This window comes from Ahaetulla prasina, chromosome 2 (assembly GCF_028640845.1).
Source record: "Ahaetulla prasina isolate Xishuangbanna chromosome 2, ASM2864084v1, whole genome shotgun sequence".
NCBI classification, from domain to species: domain Eukaryota; kingdom Metazoa; phylum Chordata; class Lepidosauria; order Squamata; family Colubridae; genus Ahaetulla; species Ahaetulla prasina.
The window spans coordinates 177,394,990-177,418,133 of record NC_080540.1 but is presented as its reverse complement, the minus strand read 5'-3'; the positions used below and the strand labels follow the sequence as shown (position 1 = coordinate 177,418,133).

Below are 23,144 nucleotides of genomic sequence, written 5' to 3'. Positions count from 1 at the left end.
ATGCTGCTGAACTGTCCACCATTACCCTAAAAGTAACTGGAAAAATGACCCAACAGTTCCTTTCAGTCCTTGTCAGAATTATCCTTAACCAGGGTTCCTCTTACTCTTTCAAATTAGAGGCTGAGATAGTTTTTTAAGTCATCCTTCTGTATTATGAAAGCTAAAGAAATGGTTTGTTGAGTAATTTACAATAGCCTGATTCACACAGCATAGTAAGCTATAACATCTGTTATAGCTTATGGTTAACCTAGTTTGCATTATTTATCAGGATTTGTGTCATAAAACTAGTTTATTTACCTAAAAGATTTTCCTCCCCTGACAAAAGATCACAAAAGCAGTGAAATCAAATTGTACCCTTCATATTGATAGTAGCACATTCTGAATTTTCTTAAAACCCTTTATCACTACTGCTCTTTGAAATCTTGGAGAAAGAATCAATGAAGTCCTAAATATGTAATTTTTCCTCATAGTGTCACTTCAATGAAGATATCGGAAAGACATGAGGTGCAACATCGGAAGTAGAACTGAAAAGATGACAGAGACATCCAAACCTAAGCTGGACATCAATAATTTTTACCTTATCTTTTCCTTGAACTGTACTCACTCCATCTGATCATATACATACACCAACATTTTATTTCTTATGATCTCTAAACTGTATACCGCACAAATCAAGAAGAGGGCCGTAAAAATATTTACAGATCCCTCACATCCAGGACATAAACTGTTTCAACTCCTACCCTCAAAACGACGCTATAGAGCACTGCACACTAGAACTAGACACAAGAACAGTTTTTTCCCGAAGGCCATCACTCTGCTAAACAAATAATTCCCTCAACACTCTCAAACTATTTACTAAATCTGCACTACTATTAATCTTCTCATAGTTCCCATCACCAATCTCTTTCCACTTATGACTGTAACTTTGTTGCTGGCAATCCTTATGATTTATATTGATATATTGACCATCAATTGTGTTGTAAAGGTTGTACCTTGATGAAGGTATCTTTTCTTTTATGTACACTGAGAGCATATGCACCAAGACAAATTCCTTGTGTGTCCAATCACACTTGGCCAATAAAAAAATTCTATTCTATTCTATTCTATTCTATTCTATTCTATTCTATTCTTTCTCAGAATCAATGCTGGATGCGAATATTTGTTTGATCTCTGAGGCAGAAACCTAGTTTTTAGGTGACATGAAAGGGCAGTACTTTTTACTCCCAATCCTTTTACTCTTATTAAGTGATAATAGTGGAATTTCCCCTTTTCAGTTATTACAGTTAATGCATATATTCTGCACTTTGACTTTGGAAGGGGCACCACCTCAGCCAGAAAAGTATCTTCACTCAGTTCTATCTATTCTACATGCTCTTCCCTTCATGTGATATAAACATTAAAGGTAGACAAGTGCTTCTTTTGTATCCTTCTGCACTCCCATGCACCTTTTTTGGAATCAAATTGGAAGCATCAGTTCCATATACAGTCCTTCATTTGTGTCACATTGCTCCACATGTACCTTCTCTGGATTGCTTTTGCCAGTGCAAAGGATATGGCATTGCCATTGTTAACATTAATAACAGAGACTAGCTTCTTGCCATCAGCACATCTTCAGCAACAGCCAGCATTGGCAAGAACATATATATTTTCTCATTAAGCTATAGTATTATCAGTTTTCCTTTATGGAGGAAGGGAGTAGAACCACACAGTTGTTTACATACCTCTTTTATTTGTGTGTGAATAGTTCAGTAGAACTACTATAGTTTAGGAATAAATAATTTTAGAAGATATACATGATGGTTCATAAATTTTTAACCCAAATGGCCCCAGCTTCATATCAATGCTATTTTTAAGAGGAAAATGATCAAATCCAAGGCAGAGCTCAGTGTCATAAATTTGTCACATATCCCATTAAGTGAAGTAAAGTATCATCTCTTACCTCCCCTAACTTTGTGTATAGGTCTTACTAAAACTAGCTATGACTTTATGGATAGTGTTAAAAGTTCTCCATAGCTGGTAGTCAATGACTACTTTACTAAGCCAGTTATTTTTAAACTTTGTGGTATCTTGACTTCCCAGAATAAAAATACAGTATATATAGTCCCCTATAAATGAGGAGAAAGAAGAAAAGCATATCAACAATTAATGCAGGTAAATTTTGTGGATTTTTGCACTGGCCAATTCTTTATACAAACTATTAATTCTTTCACATGCAAAGCTGGAGTTGTGTCAGAACGTGGTCTGGTTTTACTTGGACAAGCCAATTGTGTTTGTCCTGTCTAGTGCTACATTTTCTTTCCCATGTGTTTTCTTTCCCTCCCCTACCAACAGAGCAGCAGTTGCGCACCCTGGACTACCTGTGATTCACAGCACTCCCCTTTTGGGCATCAATGTAGAATGTACAATGTAGAATACAGTCCAAGATCTCCTTGCTGAGATCTTTTCTATATCTACTGTCATGATCACCATCTAACTTCGACAATTACCTGACCTTAGGACCTTTCGCCGCGAACTTAAAACTTATTTATTTCGTATGGCTGGACTAGCCCGATTTTTATTTTTATTGGATGGGTTTTTAAAATTTTGTTATTTTACGGGGGAGTACGTTTTTTAACATTTTGGGCATTTAAATTAGTTTTTTAAGGGATGTTTTTAATTATTGTGTGTATTTATATTTTATCTGCCTGTTCACCGCACTGAGTCCTTCGGGAGAAGGGCGATATACAAATTAAAATATTATTATTATTATTATTAAATGTAATTTAGCTGTTTTAATGTCTTTTTAGTTTTGTGCGAAGTCTACTGGAGTTGGGCAGTCAATAAATTTAAATAAATAAATAAAATGTGGGGTCCTTAGTACTAGGCAGGGTAGGCTCAAGATCTTAGATGTCCAGGGCCTACCCCCACTGTGGCAACAAAACAATCAGCCAGATAATGAATGGGTAAACTAGCTTACCTAGGCAGAGAAGGAGTATAGTCTGATAGGCTCCAGCTTTTCCTGTGCATGGTGAAAAAACTTTGCAACCCCTCCCAGATTTGCTCACAAATCCCCAGGATATCATGAACCAGTTTGAAAATTCCTGCATTAAACAGTATGGACAAAAGTAGCCATGGCTTTCTGTCTCTCTGAATCAAGCATAACTTTTCCCTGCCTGCTGACAATGTGTTTTGAATGATATAGGGAACAATGAAAAGCTCTTCTTTACAGTAACTAAAATAGATAATAATGCAAATTAATTTTTAAATCTTAAGTTTTAAAAATACATACTTTTATTATTGCATATTGAGGGATGAAGGCATACTATTCTACAGGGACTTTCTATTGAGAAACACAAAATAAGCTTTATATATTAACATTCTATTTTTTTTAATCCAAAGGCATGGTAATTTTTTTTCTTATTTCTTAGCCCTCTTCCTTTTATCAAAGTCCCACAGATATCATTCAGTTAAGTGGGGAAGGAAAATTTCACACAATATTACTTAACAATAAAACCAATGTTTGTTATCAAGTATATAGTCAAGAAGGGATCAATCAAAACCCATCTTTAAATAAGTATATTATACTACCCAACTGATCAATTTTCACCAGAAGGGGGCACCAGCCAACCATATACAATACTGTTCTGTCTGGCAATATTATAATTAAACAAAGCCTCAAATATCTTTCTCTGCTTTTCTTCCAGTGCCTGGCACAATATCCTTGAAATAGCTTTGAAAAACAATTGCATCCAGCCAAAGGGGGAAGGAGTAATTATATGCGCCTTCTTAGCACAGAGAAAACTGCCCAGGAAACTAGTGATTGACCATTTTACAGTATATTACTTTCCCAATTGAACAATATTACTGAGACATTTTCTGACATTCAGATATTGCAAAAAATAAATAACTTTATCTATTTATGGCTCGTTGTGATCAGAAAAAAAACTAAGAAAATATTTCAGCAAATATAGACCCTCATTCACTTCAGTAACACTTTTCCCCTTTAAGTACCATACACATTATGTCAGTAAAAATGGGAGGGAGTGAAAACATATGAAACTATCAGACATGGGTAGGTGTTTTTGGAACAATGCAAATATATCAAGAATAGAATTAACAAATGATGAAAAGGCACAAAAAATGTCAAAGATCAGGTGATAGGACTCTGCAAAAGGCTACAGACTATCTTGGGACAGTATTATAGGGCAACTGTAAAGAAGGATAATCTTTTTTGGCATGTTAAATAAATATGTCTATTTAGAACTACAAAACATTTTGATATTCCTTGTTATGCAGTGTTTTGAAGTATAGATTTATTTTCTGGATTGTAGTTAAAAAGAGATTAGAAACCAGGGGACATCATTTATTTAAGGGAAACCAGGGGCTTGCCTAGCTCCAACCTGCAAAATTGCTTCCAGGTATATCTTCATCTGACAACATATTTCATTGTTACATGTCCATTAGTTGCACAGCTGTTTCAATTTACCTGTAAAACCTGTGGCAAACAGATAAGCAGAATAAATGGTTGGTCAATGTGGGGGGGAGCAAATATGGGGTAGTGAAACAGGCAATCCCTGCACAATTTCTTTCAGCCAGTTAACACTAAGTGTGTAGCCTTATTCAAGGTTGATATCACTGTTATTGGAACAAAGCTTTAAAAAGGTATTACAGGTGTTTTACAAAATAGTTCCAGAGAAATATTAGAGAGAAAGTATATCTTTGGGAGTTCTTAAGGCAGTAAGGAAAAGGAGGGGGGGAGATAAAGACACATGTTCGGGCTACAGTCTTCTTATCCAGTTTCCTTCTTGAGTGGCTGCAGGTTGCAGGTACTCAGTGTTTTTGGTTACTCAAGCGAATTGCAGTCCTTTCGTCACAGAGCATCCCAAACAACCAAGAAATCCTGTACCGAATCCCATTAATCTCATCTCTGAAAGGAGGAGGAAAAGAATTGGAGAGAAGAAAAAAAGATCAGGAAGATCCATATAATCTCATCAATTTTCTACATTGTTACGCTGATCATGGCATGCATTTAATTACCATATTTATTTAACATTTAAATAGGCCAAGATTAGTAGCCCATATTAAGGAGGTTAGATGTGGAGGTTTGCTTAAGATCATGTGACCAATTCTTAAACATGCAGTTACGGTTATCTGTGCATGCAGTTTTGGTTTTAAGAAACATTTTTATCAGTAACATCCCAGTCCTCCAACCTGTGATAGCAATACAAATTTGGCTCTTGTATATATTATCATGAATTCTGTGAGCAGTTATGAACTGCTCAGCTAATCAATCTCCTAGTGATAACAGAAAAATGTGCTGATAATGAAATTGTTACAAAAGTACAATTTTGCTCCCTTTTTAAAAAAATAAACACATTTTTAAAAATCTTTATGACTTCTCTCAAATTTGACCTTTTTGCAGATTTGTCCTTTATTTTTTCCAAGAAAATATGGTCACTGTACTTATGGTACACTTATGCTTATGATTACTTGACTGCCCCAGATTCTTTTAAATCCCGACTGTGTGCCTTTTATTTCTTGAAAACATCATCTTTTGCTTGTGGGAAATATTTTGTTAAAAAATAAGTAGCATTTCAGAAATCCTCAAGCACGCAGACAAAAGAGTTTTTGTGCATTGCTGAGTGGCTTCATCTACAAGGACAATCTGCATCTGCTCCTCCCAGGGTCATAATTTTTATCATTTGTCCATAGCTCTTATTTCTGCAAAATAATGAGATTGCTACAGTCCATTGAAATTTAGGCATCTAAGTCAGTTGATATTTGTGCATTTAAGTAATGAACAGAAAGTGTGCATATAAGCAGATTTGCAAATTAGATTTGGTATGAACACAATGTAGGCTCAGCTCAACTCTGCACAAACATTGCCTGGCGCCACAGACCTATATACTACATTCAAGAACAAAAAAGAGAGATGAGTATGTAGGTCTGTGTGGAACGCTCTCCATTACAGCTAGGTAAATAGTGCTACATCTATAGCAAACATAAGAATTGGGTGTTTTTTGTTCCTCCATCATCTCTCAGTTGTCCCTTTTATTCTTACCGCACTACTCTTGGCTGCTCTGAGTATCCTCCTATTGCTCCGCATCTCTTCCACTGGGTTTTCAAGAGCCTCTAGTCGATGTGTGAGTGCCAGCTTCTGCTGGATCGCCATGCGCAACAAGGAGTTTAGAGTCTTCTTTTCATCCTCTGCAGCTTCCAGTTGCCGTTGCATCTCGTCTAGTTGGCTCACATACTGATCACACCTGGGACAGAATATGAAGGCAATAATAAGTTCAGGGATATGTCAAAAAACAATTCCTTGCAAGGTTAATACCCAGTGGCCCTTCAAGTGCCAGAAATGGCATGAAATCTCATTTGAAATACGGTACATATCAGATTGTCTTATATCAAGGGGGAAAAGATGTAGTTTAAAGGTATATTTACAGTAGAAATTTCATGCTTGATAAAATTTCAGAAACCAGAGAACTAGAACATGGTTTTCAGGATAAGGCTGCTAAAAAGTTGGCCACTCCTCATAACAGATTATGTAGAGTAATTTGTTATGTTTTCATGTCTCAGTATCTTGTGCATTTTTAAAGTATATACTCTAGCTAGTTCCTTCCTCTGCACCATTTTAAAGGCTTAAACGGCCCTTGTTGCTTTTGGTAGTCTTATGTACTCTATCAAGGAGTGCACAGGCATAACCAGAAAAAACCTGGGTAAAACACACTAGGCCAGAAAAGAAATGCACATTAAGGTTAAAAAATATGTGGCAAAAATAAATATTTAAATATTTAAAATACTAATCTCACTGTAGTATTACATAAAGTATTTGGAAAAGATAAAAACATGCAACCTAAGAAAAATAAATCATTTCCAAAATATTTTTGAAATTAACTTTATATAAAATTCATTGCTAGTTTTGGACACGTTACCATATTTTTGTTTCTCAGCGTTCCTCCTAACCCTGTATTCAGTAACTAAAGATTATTTCATAGCACTTTACCATCAAAATTCAGTGCTGCGTTTTCATAGTCAATAAAGAACAAAATCCAGCAAAGCTACTGGCTGTTCCGTGTAGCTCGCAGTCACCCTATCCTTGCACTACGTTACAGAACAATGGTAGCTATGGAAGAACTAACCCAACCCTATTTGACTCTTTACTCCAAAACAGGCTCATTTCTTGCCTCACTGAGCAAACCCTGCTTCTAACCTGCTAGCAAACATGGCACGTAGGGAAGAGAAAGTAGCAGCATCCTCCTTCAAGACTTTGAGCTCGTGACGCAACTTGATCATGGTCTCTGATACCAGCACTTTTTCACTTTCGAACTGTCCTTTGAGATTTGAGAGGGCTGCCTCTGCTGTCTGAAAAGAAAGGTTGCACACATTCACATGATATACAAATATCCTCCTTCATTTGCATTGTTTATAGAAAATTTAGAAGCTGACTGCTTCCCCAAATCTTCTAGATCACCCTGCAAATGCCACTCCAATCATGGGTATCATTGCTGAAGTTTTCCTAGGAAGCTCAGTCTGTTAATAACTCCTTGAGGGGCAACTGTGCTGCTAGATTAGCAGATTGGACCACATCCACATAAAACCTTTTCCTAGAAAACAATTGACTGCCCATTTCTACAGATATACTCTTGGAAGCATTCATTCTGGCTTTTGCTGACTTTAAAAATAGGCAGGAAAAGACATGTCTGTACTCCAGATACAACCTAGTTTTATTTGAAAATGGGATGACCACATGGATTTCAACAGTAAAATGCAACAGAAGGGCTCAGCAAACACAAGAGGATGGGAGGAGATATTGGGAGATACAGCAGACTGTGCAGATAGTTTCCAAATAAAAAAAGGAGAGATACAATTATCATTACTACCATCCAAATTGTATTGGCACAACTGATGGAAACTAAGGAATGCATTTTCTTAAGGTCTGGACAGATTGACATGCTTCTTATGGAATCAATATTTGAAGGCCCAGAACTGTAATTAGCATCCTACATCCTATAGCCATGGATGTAGCTTTATTGTGACTTTCCTGAAGAAACCCATTTAACTTCTTTCCTTTTGGTTTTCTGATGACTTCCATTTGATCCTTTCAGAGGAATTTTTTTTTTGTTTAAATTTCTTTCATGAAATATCAGGGAAGGTCTGTATCAAAACCTTTTAAAAGTCATAATATAATAAAAGATAAGGATCTAGTTTTTCTGTTTTTATTTATTAAATTTCTATATCATCACAATACAAAAACAAATATAAAACATCCAGTAAGAAAAAACATCTGCAATACAAAAATAATTAAAATTTGAAGATAGCTAATGTACAATATTAAACACAACGCACAAGAATTCACAAGATGACAACACATCCCTAGCTTGACACTTTAGATGATCACACCTTGAACCTCATGTTTGTTTCTAACTAAATGTCATGGAATCTGGAGATGCGATTCCCATTACCCTATTACCATGGTCTGTCTGATCATGCCATGATCTAAACCTCCATGTAGCAGGTGGGTTATTATATGATTTATCACAGTTGCCCAATGGATCCAATTGTTTCCAGAGGATTTTTCCAGCTCCCTGGAAGACAGTTTGGCGTGTTTCTGGGAACAAGAGACAAAGTCATTTGAGCAGTCTTTCCGTGGAGTTTGATCTTGTTTGGTGCCATGGTTGATGGAGGCTCTTAGGGAAAGGAAAAGCTAGAATTGATGCCTGGAGCACCAGTAGAAAAAGATGAAAAGTGAATCTAATTAAGCATGGGTATGTGCTCATGTTTGGGCCAACACTGGAGGCTAAGCTTTCTCACTGCTCTCATATTCCATTTGTAGCCTACCATCAGCCTGCCTTGCTTAAGGTTACACATGTAACCTTTGGAGAAATCAATATCGTGTTCTGCTTGACCATTGTAACCAATTTATATAGTGTTTTGTTGAAAAAAAATCACTTATATTCACCAAACCCTTGATTCCTCATGGGCAATCTTCACTGGTGACCAATACTCTGATTTGCTGAATCATCTGGAATCATTTTTGGCCTGTAAAATCTGAGAAATGGACAGAGCGCTATCTAGACTGTACTTTGCCACTTGTAGCCTGGATCCTCACTGATCCTGGAGTGTGACTACCTAGGTCTAGGTAGTCAATTCCTTTTTATAGGAAAGGGAGTTGCCAACAGTTTTGAAAGAGGCCAGTCTTGGATCCAATGGTCTTAGATAATTTTTGGGCAACCTTCAAAAAGGTTGCTTAGATGGTGGTAGTGGACCAATTATGGAGCATCCAAGAAACATTAGATTACCTATAACCTTTTTAGTTAAGCCCAGGTATAGGATGGAAACAATATTGGTTGCTCTCCTGGATTCCTTATATTGGGACTGGATGGGGATAGTGCGTTTCTCTCAGCCCTTCTGGATCTTTCAGCAGTTTTCAATACCATAGATCAGGGGTGTCAAACATGCGTCGTCACGGCGTCATCACATGACATATTGGGACTTTTTTCCCCTTCGCTAAACTAGACATAGGCATGGCCAGTGCATGACACATCTGGCTTGTGGATCGGGAGTTTGACAGCTTTGCCATAGACCATGGAACTTATTAAACTGCTTGCAGAGGTTCTGGGAGCTATTTTTTATAATGGTTTTACTCTTTCCACAATTATAGGTAGTCCTCGACTTATGACCACAACTGGGAGCAGAACTTTTTCTGCTAAATGATGCAGTTAAGTAAATTGTGGCCAATTTTATAACCTTTTTTGCTGTATTTGTTAAGCAGATCACATAGCCATTAAGCAAACTTGGCTTCCCCCATTGACTTTGTTTGTTGGAAGCTCTTGGGAAGATTGCAAATGGTGATCACATGATTCTGGAACCTGGAACTCTTGCCAAGCACCCAAATTTTGACCATGTGACTGTGGTGATGGTGCAATGATCGCGTGAGAATCAATTATAAGTCACTTTTTTTCAGTGCTGTCATTAATGAGTGGTCATTAGACAAATAGTCATAAACTGAGGACTACCTGTATGTTTAGTGAAGGGATGACCTAGAGCAAGGGTTGACAAACTATAGCTCATGAGCCAAATCCAACCTACTGCCTGTTTTTATATGGCCTGCTAGCTAAGGGTCTCAGCCAATGTGGTTCGGCAACCGCCTTCATAGATCAAGGCTGTCCGATAGCTAGCACAGGCATTAGTCTGCAGAACTGCACCTACAGAGGTGGAAAAGGATTGGGATCGTGCCCTTTACAGAAGGCCTATATCCCTGGCCTATAACCTAAATTTGCCATGTAAAGCTGGATATGTTCAGTGCCATACCTGTCTGTCAGATGACTTCTCCCAGTGGCTTCATACAGATGTTAAAGAGCAAGGGAGTGGATGCTCCCAAACCTGACTCTCAGGACCACTTTCCATTCCGCTAATCCACGGCAGATCTGTACTGCAACTAGGACTTCCTGCACTTACCTGCTTGTTGGCCTTAAGCACTGTGCGCAGTGTAGCAACCTGTTCACGCTTTGTGCTCAACATGGACTTCAGTTTCAGCACCTCTTCTACCAGAACTTCTTTATCACGTTCCAATTCAGCTCTGTGCCCCATTGGGCTCTGTTGATGTGCAATGGACAGTGCCACCTCCAGATGCCCCAGCTGTTCTCTCAAGATCTCTGTCAGATTAGTGACATAAAGAGGCTCCAAACCACACAGAGAGCCAGGGCTACTGGCTGGTGATCTGTCTCCACTGCTAGTTGTCTCTATTTCTGTGAACATATGCTTTCTGGAGGAATGCCTCCGGCACACACTTTGAACACCACGACCCTCCCTGTAATAGTCCAATACTACACGGTGAGGGGTTATGTTGTGGCAGGCACAGATGTGATGGTAGAGAGATGCCATCTCCTCAGAAAAAATAAGGAGCTCCTCCTGAGTCTCAGCCAGCCGTGACTGACACTCTCTGGTAATCCGTCTAGCAACTCTCAACTCAGCTTCTAAGCGGGCAGCTGCCTCTCTCTCCTGCCGGATTGCCAGTTGGGCCCTGTCCAGCTCCTCACGGTAGCATTCATTATTATTGGGTGACAGGTTATCCACACCGTTATTAGTACTAGGCTTAGCCTCTGGGGCTGGAAGCTGATCTACTTGACGGCTGTTGCACAACTGCTGTTGGGCCAAGATCTCCTTAGTCCTGGTCAGCTGTTTCTTGAGATCCTGCAGATCTGAAGCAAGTGAAGCCTTTTCTTTTTCTGCCTATGGGAACAAAGAAAGGATAGGACATAATTTTCTATGGTAAGATGTTAATTGGGTTTACATATTACACTATGTGTTAAAAATATTATGTGTTAAAATAATTTATTCAATAAGAAACACTGGCTAGATTCATCACAGCAGACCATGAACACTGGTTTAACAAACTACCATAACTGGTTTCATGCAACACATTAAGATAGCATAAAACAAACCACATTGTGCCTTAATGCAATATATGACTGCAGAGGGGAGAGGCAACTTATCTATATTCTGAATCCCAGATTAGCTCAATTTTGCTCAAAATGGGGTTGTTGTTTTTTTGGAATATCACTGGGCTCTTTCAAATGCTAAGTCCCAAAATTTAAAACAAGATTGATATCAAGCTCCACAGAAGGTTATAAGAGGGACAAGGAAAGGCTCTGAATTTCAGGCTTACACTGTTGGGAGGATGTTTTCTACAAATTTATGTGATAAATTAGAACAAATAGATTACCAAGTGCTGTCTTGATTTCACTGAGTCTAAGGCTCTTTTTTTCTATCTTTAAGCTCCGACCCATCTTGAGACAGAAAGGAGAGGTTCTCCCATCTCCTTAACTGTCCTGCCAAATTTCCATCTGGATTTCCCAGAACCAGTGTTTAACTCGGACAGAAAAGTGCTGAGCTTCAGACCTTGATATGCCACCAAGGGTTAGTTTTCACTCTAAGACAAAGATAGGGATGCCATAGTGAGCTGGAAATAAGCTCCCTGACAATGTTCTTTGCTAAACTAGGTATACTATTAAATGGGAAGAAAGTGGGGAGAAACATACTCAGCAGAGGAGGAAGTGAAAATCATCTTTCAAGAACCTGTTTCACAAGCAGAACATTTGGCACAAGGTAGTAAAGCAGCCCAATCAGGAAAACGGTAACTAAACAAAGTAGGTAGTTCTACAGTTGACAGTGATGCTCCTAAATCTGAAAAATTGCATTACATAGTCCAAGAAAAGGTACTTACTAACATCTGAAAAGCTCACAATCAGAATCACTTCTTGCACTGAGTGCCAATTCGTGGTACCAAAGTGTCATTTTCACCTGTAACTCCCTGATTAAAATGTTTTAAGTATCTCTAGCCTTTAATTGGCTCTTCTGACTTTCAGTCTCCAGACAGTTTATTTTATTTTTATTTTATTTATTTCGTCACAACAGTATATATAAGCATTGACATGTAACAACTATATAATATATAAGCATATATATGAGCATAAGTATGTAATAACTATATTAATTAGATATAATGAAAGGGAATAATAGGACAGGAATATTAGGCACGTTTGTGCTCTTATGCACGCCCCTTATAGTCCTCTTAGGAATGGGGTGAGGTCAATGGTAGACAGTTTTTGATTAAAGCTTTTGGGATTTTGAGAAGAGACCACAGAGTCAGGTAGTGAGTTCCAAGTGTTAATAACTCTGTTACTGATGTCATATTTTCTGCAATCAAGATTGAAGCGGTTTACATTAAGTTTAAATCTATTGTTTGCTCTTGTATTGCACGAATACTGCACGAATCAAGAAGAGGGCCGTGAAAATATTTGCAGATCCCTCGCATCCTGGACATAAACTGTTTCAACTCCTACCCTCAAAACGACGCTATAGAGCACTGCACACCAGAACAACTAGACACAAGAACAGTTTTTTCCCGAAGGCCATCACTCTGCTAAACAAATAATTCCCTCAACACTGTCAGACTATTTACTGAATCTGCACTACTATTAATCGTTTCATAGTTCCCATCACCAATCTCTTTCCACTTATGACTGTATGACTATAACGTTACTGGCAATCCTTATGATTTATATTGATATATTGACCATCAATTGTGTTGTAAATGTTGTACCTTGATGAACGTATCTTTTCTTTTATGTAACACTGAGAGCATATGCACCAAGACAAATTCCTTGTGTGTCCAATCACACTTGGCCAATAAAATTCTATTCTATTCTATTCTATTCTATTGCTGTGATTGAAGCTGAAGTAGTCTTCAACAGGAAGGACATTACAATAGATGATTCTATGAATTAAACACAGGTCCTGTCGGAGGCAGCGGAGTTCTAAGTTTTCTAAACCCTGGTTTTCTAAGTCTGGTGGCATAAGGTATTTTGTTGTATTCAGAGGAGTGGAGAACTCTTCTTGTAAAATATTTCTGGACACGTTCAATTGTATTGATGTCTGAAATGTGGTATGGGTTCCAGACAGGCGAGCTGTATTCAAGAATTGGTCTAGCAAATGTTTTATATGCTCTGGTTAGTAGTGTAGTGTTTTTGGAAAAGAAGCTATGCAAGATTAGGTTTACAACTCTTAGAGCCTTTTTTGCCATGTAGTTGCAGTGGGCTTTGGCGCTTAGATCATTTGATATGAAAACGCCAAGGTCTTTAACAGAGTGGGGGTCATCTGTAAGGTAATGTCCATCAAGCTTGTACTTAGTGTTTGGGTTCTTTTTTCCTATATGTAAGACTGAGCATTTGCTGGTTGAGATTTGGAGTTGCCATGTTTAGACCATTTGGATACAAAGTCAAGGTCTTTTTGAAGGGTAGCTGTATTATTGGTTGTGTTAAATAGCTTGACATCATCAGCAAAGAGAACACAATTACTTGTGATATGGTCACAGAGATCATTAATGTATAATATGAAGAGCACAGGTCCAAGAACGCTGCCTTGGGGAACGCCATTCTTGACAGGAACAGGATTTGATAGAGCATTGCCAATTTTGACCACTTGTTGTCTGTTTGACAGGAAAGCAGTTATCCAATTGTGGAGGGGTCCTGAAATGTCGTAGAATTTTAGTTTTAGGAGAAGTTAATCATGTACTACTGAGTCAAAAGCTTTACAGAAGTCTATGTAGATTGCATCTATTGATTTGCCTTGATCAAGATTTGTAGTCCATATGTTTTTGCAGTGGAGAAGTTACATGATAATTTTTTTGTTCTGTGATATGTTAAGCTTTGATGAGTTAGATTTAACATTACAGGACCTATTGTTTTAGTCTCATTGCAACCCACTAATTGCATATTAGCTTCTGCATTCTTTGCCTATACAGGTAGTCCTCAATTTACAACACAGTTGGAGCACAATTGCTGTTGCAGGTCAGTACAGTCATAAAATGAGATGTCATATGACTGCACTGACTTACAATGGCAATCCAGGCACTTCTGATTGTGGGTCATTAAGTGAGTACCCACCCTAAACCAAGCCATTCCAGGCTAGGTTTCCTCTCCGCCACCTGCCCTGGGCCTCAGAAAGGTAAGAGACTGCCTCTAATTCCTCCCTCCTGCCCATCTCCCCACCATCTCTGCCCTTTGGCTACATGCATCCTGCCTTGTGCGGTTGCTTGCTACGCTCCATGAAGCCCCAACTGCCGCAGCCTGCCCCAGCCCATTCCAGCCACCATTCATTCATTTCCTGAGATAGTATAGCCTTTGGAATGCCGCTCTATCCTTCCAAAGAGTGTTTTGAAGGCTCAGGAAGCCACATGTAGGAAAGGTTCACTGGAGAACCTGGGTCTAAAAAAAGAGAACAAAGGCAGCTCGGTGGTTCTGCTTCGGCAGCTCGGTGCAAAAGGAAAAGGTCAGTTGAGGGAACTGGGAGAGAAGGCAGCTGGACAAATAAATACTTCCTGGCGCTTCATGGGTGTTGGCACTTTTTTTTTTTTAATTTACATTTATATCCCGCCCTTCTCCGAAGACTCAGGGCGGCTTACAGTGTGTAAGGCAATAGTCTCATTCTATTTGTATATTTACAAAGTCAACTTATTGCCCCCCCCCAACAATCTGGGTCCTCATTTTACCTACCTTATAAAGGATGGAAGGCTGAGTCAACCTTGGGCCTGGTGGGATTCGAGCCTGCAGTAATTGCAGGCTGCTGTGTTTTAATAACAGGCTATCTTACAGCCTGAGCCACCACGGCACTTTACAGACACTGTGGCCTGGTGATGCATTCCTGGGGCCAGCTGGGGAGCTACATATGGGAAGCATTCAGCAGAGAAGCAGGAGGTCTCAGGATAGCATGGCAACTGCGGATTCAAACTGGAGTTAGCAAAGGCAGCAAGATGCTTCTGCTTCAGTGGCTGGTCACAAAAGGTGAAAGGCTGTTGTGAGGAACTGGGTGGGAAGGCAGGTTAGGTGCATGGATGCTTGTTTGTATGGGCTGCAGCAGCCGAGGCTTCACAAGGCATGGCAAGCATCCCCAGAGCTGTGTGGTTTTGCTGTTGCTTGCCATCCTTCAAGGAAGGGTGCAAGGTAGTCAGAAGGCCATAATGGGAAGAGATGGAATCGTAAGTGCAGATGGGCTACCAAGCAAATACATTTTGATCACGTGACTGTAGGGGGTGCTGCCAATGGCCATAATCTCAGGCACAAATAATAAGTCCATTTATTCAGCACTATCATGACTTTGAACAAATGTTGAGGACTACCTGTAATTCTAAGTGATATTGTCAGATACTGGAGTTAATCTTCAGGGATGCAACCAGGGGGATCAAAAACCAAAAAGTTCATTTGCAGAGGCAACAGTCCTGTAGGAAAGATGTGTTTTCCCAACATCTCAACCCTTCATTAAAGGACCCATGATCAGATAAGAGTTATGTATGTTCCCAGAAATTCCATGCCTACACTAGAGAGTTTTATTTTATTGGGATGGACTTTCGAATATCAGGGTGTTTTAAGAATCACATCAAAATGAAAAAGCCTTAACATTCAAATCTGCCAGATCTCAGAAGAGCTTGGCTAGAATTTTCTCCATATTCTCCATATTTATTCTACAATAACCTGACCATTCACCTTTGTTTTTAATTCATTTGAAGTGATATATCTGAATGAACACTGTTGGTCATCAGTAATTCCTTGGCAATTGAAACAAATCTGCTCACTTCTCTGCTCAATAAGAACACAATCAGTGTTGCAAATCATTACTCTGTCAAGTCCAAATTCCCACTTCCCCACCCCTAACCAAAGCTTTGATTTTCTTACCTGTTGGAGTTGCTGCTGTAGCTTGTGAATCTCTGCCAAGCTAAGTTCACTGAAGAGGTCTGCAACAAGACCAGGTGCAGGCTGGAAGCTGTGAGGTGTGGATGTCAGGACCCCTACGTTGCTACCATTGGCAAAACCACTGTCTTGCTCTTCACACTCTGTGGTGTGGCTGTGGCTGAGCTCCTCCAGGTTGGTCTGCAAGCTGTTCAGAGAATCATGACGGCCCCCAGCATAGACGGCTAGCTCCCGCCGCAGTTCCTGCTTCTGCTCACGCTCAGCCTGGACAGTCTCAAGGGCCTCCTGAAGTTGCTGTTCGGCCAGATCCCGAAGACGACCCTGTTCTTGTAGCTGGGAATCAGCCAACATAAGCTCTTCCTCACGGCACCTTAGGGCACGCTTGACACTCTCAAATTCCACCTTAGGATGAAACAGGGATTTAGTACTGGCACTGCAACTGCATTCCACTTCACACTTTAAAGTCTATATCTCTTTTCATTCATACACAGACAAAGATTAGATCAATTAGATTAGGCCACTCTTGATAGAAAGATGGGTGGCATATGAATTTAATAAATAAATACATCATCTATGCCTTTTTTTCTGGGCCAATAACAGTGTTCTTAAAATCTGCTACTAAGGCCTTACTCAGTTTAAAAAATGTCAAACATTTGTTTGTAGCACCTCTTGTATAGTTCGTTTCTTAAGGAATTCATTGCCTGACCTATTAGTAGCAGAACAAAGTATTTGAACTCAATGACCTTATACTAGTCAAAGTTTAACTTGGAATGTGGATGAGGAAGATAAGGTTACATTTTAAAAACTTTAATAAAAGCGCATTAATGGATCTGTTTGGATCTTGAAAATATTTATTCTATGACCTACACAAGGAAAAAACATTCTATTTTCTAAAAACAATCATAATTGTTTTAAATTGTCTTCAATTGTCTACAATGTTGATACACATTGTAGGGATTTCTGTATTGTTGGAAAACTCGATATAGAGAAAGATTACTTTAAGTAACTGTTTCATAAAGCTAGATACAAGTAACACAAATGAACGAGATGGAAGCAGGTAAACATTAACTGAAGAAAAGATCGGAGAACAAGACAGGAAATAATGAACTAGTCTGCTTAAGCCATATCTATTTGCAGTTTTTAATGAGGGAGAAGTTAGATTTTCAGAATGCTTTCTGAAAATATTAATTTATTAATGCTCTGAATAATTTTAACACCTTGTCGTCTTATACATAGAAACTTTCAGGAGCTTTGACCCTTTGCAGTTAAGAAGCATTCTCCAGAATTTTTGTTAAGAGCCTGTCTTTCATATCCAAATACAGCAACAGCTCTTAAGCCAAATTTCTTTCATGACACCTTCCTGATATGTGGAGCAGCTCCCAAAATTCCCTAGCCAGCATGAACATTACTGAGAATTGTGGAAGCTGAAGTGTACATACCTGGAATTTGCCAGTTAGAACATAACTGTGTTAGACAAAAAGGGATTTTATTTGTATAACTATCCATCTCACATGAAAGTGACTCTGCACAGCATACACCACTTAATTAAAAAAACAATAAACATATAAAAATAATCACAGTTAAAAATAACTATAGGAAAGCAAACAAAAGAGAAGATGATATTAACTGCAATAAGGGAGCCATTGCAAAATCTCTCTGATCCCCTCAGGCCTGATAACCCAGTCAGTATTTTTGGGATTTGCAGAATGTGGAGAGGGATGTATCTAATCTCACTTTTCCTAGAGGGAGAATATTCCACCATGCGGGTGCTGCAGTAGAAAATAAATCTTCCAAAATCACCAATACTCTTAAAGAAAAGGGAAATTTATCCCCCACCCCACCCACCAGTATACAATTATTCACTAAGTGTATAGGGATTACAACTCCTAAAATTTCTAACCACCTTGGCATTTAGGAATTGTAGTTTCCACACACCTGGATAGCAGAGGCTGGAGAAGGTTGATTTACACCTTCTCCATGTCTTGTACACTATTCAAGTAAAAAATTAGCTGAGGTATTTCCTACTCATGGAGGCCCAGGCAACAATAGATAAACTATGCAGTGAGGATGAAAGTTAGAAGAGCAGGATGTGAAGTGACCAGTTAAGTTCTTGAGTTCAACAGGCCCTTGCTTCTGTAAAAGGATCAACTACTTATTTCTACTCAATCCTCTCCCTTTATTAATTTCTTCCGAATCTCATCTTGTATGAAAACAGATACGCTTCATGCACAGAAAAATGTCTGAGTTGAGACTCTCTCTCTCCCTCTCCCTCCCTCCCTCCCTCCCTCTCTCTAATTATATGCTAGTGCAGGACAAGAATAATATTGCTAATGAAATTGCATACCTAGCACACAGTTGTAGACATCTGAATAGTGTCCTTAGAATATAGGAGTCAAGCACTGAATAACCTGTTTTATATCAAATCAACAGTAGATCAAATCCTAAATAGATATAATGGAAAGTACATACATACATACATACATACATATGAGATTAATGACAAAGGTCCACATTGTAGACATTGCTATACCTGATTTCCCCGGAGAATGGAGACCTGTTTCTGCAGAGAAATATTTTCTTCCTCAAGCTCTCCACAATCCTGCAACTGGCGAAGTTCCCGTGACTTAGCTTGTTTCATCTCCTCACGCAATTGATTTTTTTCAGTCTCCAGAGTCTGGCACTCCTGGAAAGGAATTATGAGAAGGGTATGGTAAAGCCATTCCTTTCCTAAAAGAAAAACAGAACTAACACCAAAAGCAATTTAAGGCTGCCCGTTATGTTTACAAGAGCCGGTGCAGTGGTTACAATGCAGTACTGCAGGGCTAACTCAGTGCTCACTCCAGGAGTTCGATCCTGAGTGGCTCAAGGTTGACTCAGCCTTCCAAGGTCGGTAAAATGAGGATCCAGATTGTTGGGGGCAATATGCTGACTCTGTAAACTGCTTAAAGAGGGCCGTAGAGCACTATGAAGCAGTATGTAAGTCTAAGTGCTGTTGCTATTCATTTGAATATTAGTAGTTCAGGTTGGTAGTTATGTTGTTGATTTGAGCTTGGTGATTTGGTTGCAAACATTTCGTCCCCACAATCAACAATAATTTGATCTAACTGGGACCACAGTTGTAACCCAGGTGAAAAGGAGAGAAAGGGAATTTCTAGAAGCCTGGTTTTCCACCAATAAATCAATAGACACATTGACATCAACCTAATCTACCCACCACTTAGAACAAAACAACCATGATCCTGAAAGCAGCATTAAAAGACCAACGAACAACCATACTACAAAGCTATAACTCAACAGATCACAAGAAATCGGACCACATCACACGCAGCCAATCAAATCAACCTGAAACCAGACTACGACATCATCAGAAGACATCCGAACACCAGTACTAATTTACATCACACAGATGGTACCTAAAACCAAGGACTATGATTCAGCAATTATAGACAGCCAATCACACAACCTGAAATCAGACCAGGACTCAGAAAGGTATTTAAAGGCCAGTGCTATCCCAGACAAGCACAATCCTAAGTGCACTGAAGATGTCTCCTCAAATGAGGATGAAACATTTGCAACCAAATCACAAAGCTTGGAGCTCAAACCAACAACATTGCTATTCATTTAAGTAGAATAAAAAACTTCCCTTATAAATAAATACTTAGTTACCCTTATCAATTGAGATCCAGCATTCTAAACTAGACCTAATTATACATAACCTAGCATTGGGAAGTCTTGTTCTTTATAAGAGAAGCATGCAAAAGAAAGGGGTACATGCAGCAAATACAGTAGTGTACTTGATTGGTCTCTGAAAAGGGGCAAAAAGGAAGGGAAGGGAATGGAAGGATGATATGCTAACATGATTGGAAAAGTACACATCACCCACCCCCCCAGTTCACAGAATACAGTTATTGCTGCATTAACTCTCAAGAAAGAATTAAGCAGACACATGAATATTAATTTCCCAACAGAAAGCCAAATGCTTATCTCCAACTTGTGGCTACACAACCTTTTGAGTGTCTCAGAAATGCAGCACTGGACCCGGAACTAACTCCAGCTCCAAGACTGAAAGAGCCAGAAATAGTCTGCTGCATCGTACTTTTGAGACACCAGAAGTACCTCCAGAACCACCACCCACTGCTACTTTGAGTCATGCAGATGGAAAACACAGTACAATTGTATGGATAAAATGTATTTCAGATTCTTGCGATATGAAACTAAACTAACATGGCCTCCTTCCAGAGGTGTTTTCGTTGGGAAAATTGTTACTACATTTTTTTCTGTTCTTCAGAGAATCTCTCAAGTGAAAATTTAAATGCTTGGATTATTTCCCACACACTGTTCCCCAGTGTTAAATCTGAAAAGGAGTGGGGAGAGATAGTTTCATCACTTTTTCCTAAATAAGCAGGACATTACACTAGTATATTTATAAATCCTGGAAACCCAAGTGGAGCAAATAAGGTCCAGTTTAAACATGAAAAGTAGACTATATAAGTCTCATGGCAGCAGAAATTCTAAAGCACTTGGACAGTAACTGGTCAAATTTCAAGACAAATAAAAACAGACCCAGCTGTGCAGTAATGAGATCCTCAGCTATAATACTTTCAAACTTGTGTCCATATTTCAATTTTTTTCTTCTTGGCTAAGAGTATGAGAACATAGACAATTTGCTTAATATGAATGCACTTACTTTATAAAATTTACTTTATTCTGAGACTTCTAAGCATATCCCTCCTTAATTAGGCCTTGCCCAAATTACCTTCCTTAAGTCTCGCAGAGCTACACTGAGCCGGTCATTTTCCACCCCTGTGTTGTCAAACTGAGATTTCAGGAATTTCACTTCACTTTGGAGCTCCTCAATGGTTTGAGTCAGATGGGCTTCTTTGGAAGCGGATTCCCTGAGTAGAGACTCTTCCCGGTTTTCCCCATCAGCTGCTGCTCGTTTATGGTTGCTATGAGATTCTGCCAAAGCCTAAGGCAAAAAAGAAGATGGAAGACATTCTAAGAAACAGCATCCTCACTGCCCAGCCTAGGTCATATTAAAAATTCAAGGCAGAGTAGGGAAATTGTCCACTAAGTGTATAGGTATACCTCCTTCATGCAGGCCAATTCTACACGTAGGACCTCTAGTTGACCTTCCAGATCTCCACAGCGCTGCTTGAGCTCCTCATTCTCCTCCAGCACAGCTAGCCCATACTGGGCTGCCTGGACATTCTCTTGGATTGCCTCCTGCAGCTCAGCTGCTAGTCGCTCCACCTCTGCTTGCAGCTTTGTAGAATCCTGGTCCATGAGAGTTTCTGACATGCTATACCCTAATGATAAATGAAAATGTGGTAGGAGATTGGAAATAATGAATACAAGTTAGATAGAATGAAGGATAGAGATAGCCAGTGGTCAGCATAAACAATTCCCTTTAATTTCAGGCATATGATCCCTATACAGCCCAAACCAGATTTATAGTGTTTATAGTTCTAACCTAGTCAATCTTAGAGCTAAGTGACCAGTTTTCCATGTAAGACTAATTCACTTATTATATAGCCCAAGGAGGGCAACTTGCAATCCAGTGGTAAGAACTATTATTGCCATGATTTGTGACCAAGAGAGCAGTAGTTGGGGGAAAATCTGTAACATGTCCAAAAATAGTCCTATTTTAGTCCTTTATCCACTCTTATTCACTGTATGATGCAAGCCTCCCATTTTGAAGTACTTCGCCATTTCAATAAATGTTAAGTAGAGTCCTTGGCTCCCTATCCCTTCCTTTTTATAATAAACTTTTAATTGTGTGTTTTTGTAATTACTGTCTTTAATGGTTTTATTGTATGCAGCCAAGAGTCATGTTTCTGTGAGAGAGGTGGCATATAAGATAAACAAATGAAATATTTTTTAAAAAAAATAATACAGCAATACCTGCTAGGCCAAGTTGTGCTCATGGCTACACCTACATCTGAGATAAATACAGCATGAACTTTAACTTATACTAACACTATTTGTTATTTGTGGCCAGGGTAATCGGGACCTGGGCCTCCGGCTGATGCTATGTAATGCCAGGTCCGCGGTTAATAAAGCCCCCCTGATTTCAGATCTTATTCAGGAAGGGACCGCGGACGTTATGGGCATTACGGAGACCTGGCTGGGCACCGAAGGGGGGGTTCCCCTAGTGGAGATGTGCCCACCAGGTTTCCGAGCATTCCATCAGCCGAGGGCCCAGGGTAGGGGTGGAGGGGTGGCGGTTATCATTAAGGAGAGTCTTGAGCCGAGGGAAACCACTGTGCCTCAGATAGCTGGGTGTGAATCCCTCTTCGTGAAGTGGGGTCGTAGAACTCAGGTGGGCTTGTTGATCACGTACCTGGCTCCTTGCTGCGTGACTACAGCCCTGCCTGAGCTGTTGGAGTTGCTGGCCGGGTTGGCAGTTGAAACCCCCAGACTGTTGGTCATGGGGGATTTCAATTTGCCATCAGCCGGCGTAGCATCCTCGGCAGCTCAGGAGTTCATGGCTTCCATGACGGCCATGGACCTGATTCAGTTAATTGACGGCCCTACCCACGTCGGGGGAGGTACCCTAGACCTGATTTTTATCTCTGGCCAGTGGTCTAATGATCTGGTTTTAAATGATTTAGTTGTTGAACCTTTGTCATGGTCAGATCATTTTCTCCTTCGTCTAGACTTTCTGACCGCTACCCACCACCGCAGGGAGACGGAACCAATGCGTTGGTTCCGTCCCAGGCGCCTGATGGACCCGGAGAGGTTCCTGACGGAGCTTGGGCCGTTTCCCAAACACCTGGCCCACGACTCGACTGAAGAGCTAGTTGCGGCCTGGGAACGGGCCGCGGCTGGAGCTTTGGACCGTGTCGTGCCTTTGCGGCCTCTGACCCGGCGTCGGTCTCAACCAGCTCCTTGGTTCTCCGAGGAGCTGAGGGA

At 39.7% G+C, this 23,144-nt stretch overlaps 1 protein-coding gene across 1 annotated transcript; it reads right to left on the bottom strand.

The window, feature by feature from the left end:
* Positions 1-4,025: 4,025 nt before the first annotated feature.
* LOC131190981 (protein bicaudal D homolog 2-like) lies at positions 4,026-21,534 on the bottom strand. Its single transcript, XM_058168586.1, has 8 exons — positions 21,318-21,534; positions 20,986-21,198; positions 18,760-18,912; positions 16,215-16,631; positions 10,441-11,214; positions 7,193-7,344; positions 6,041-6,242; positions 4,026-4,906 (listed from the first exon to the last, which is right to left on the bottom strand). The coding sequence occupies exons 1-8, from the start codon at positions 21,528-21,530 to the stop codon at positions 4,901-4,903; spliced, it is 2,130 nt and encodes a 709-aa protein (XP_058024569.1). The 5' UTR covers positions 21,531-21,534; the 3' UTR covers positions 4,026-4,900.
* Between the last annotated feature and the right edge of the window lie 1,610 nt (positions 21,535-23,144).

Excerpts from the sequence above, each read along its gene's own strand:
- LOC131190981 (XM_058168586.1), bottom strand. The coding sequence starts at position 21,530 with ATGTCAGAAACTCTCATGGACCAGGATTCTACAAAGCTGCAAGCAGAG. Across the intron at positions 16,632-18,759 it reads CCATTCTCCGGGGAAATCAG|GTGGAATTTGAGAGTGTCAA; the intron begins GTATAGCAATGT and ends TTTCATCCTAAG. Across the intron at positions 6,243-7,192 it reads CGTGCCATGTTTGCTAGCAG|GTGTGATCAGTATGTGAGCC; the intron begins GTTAGAAGCAGG and ends ATTCTGTCCCAG.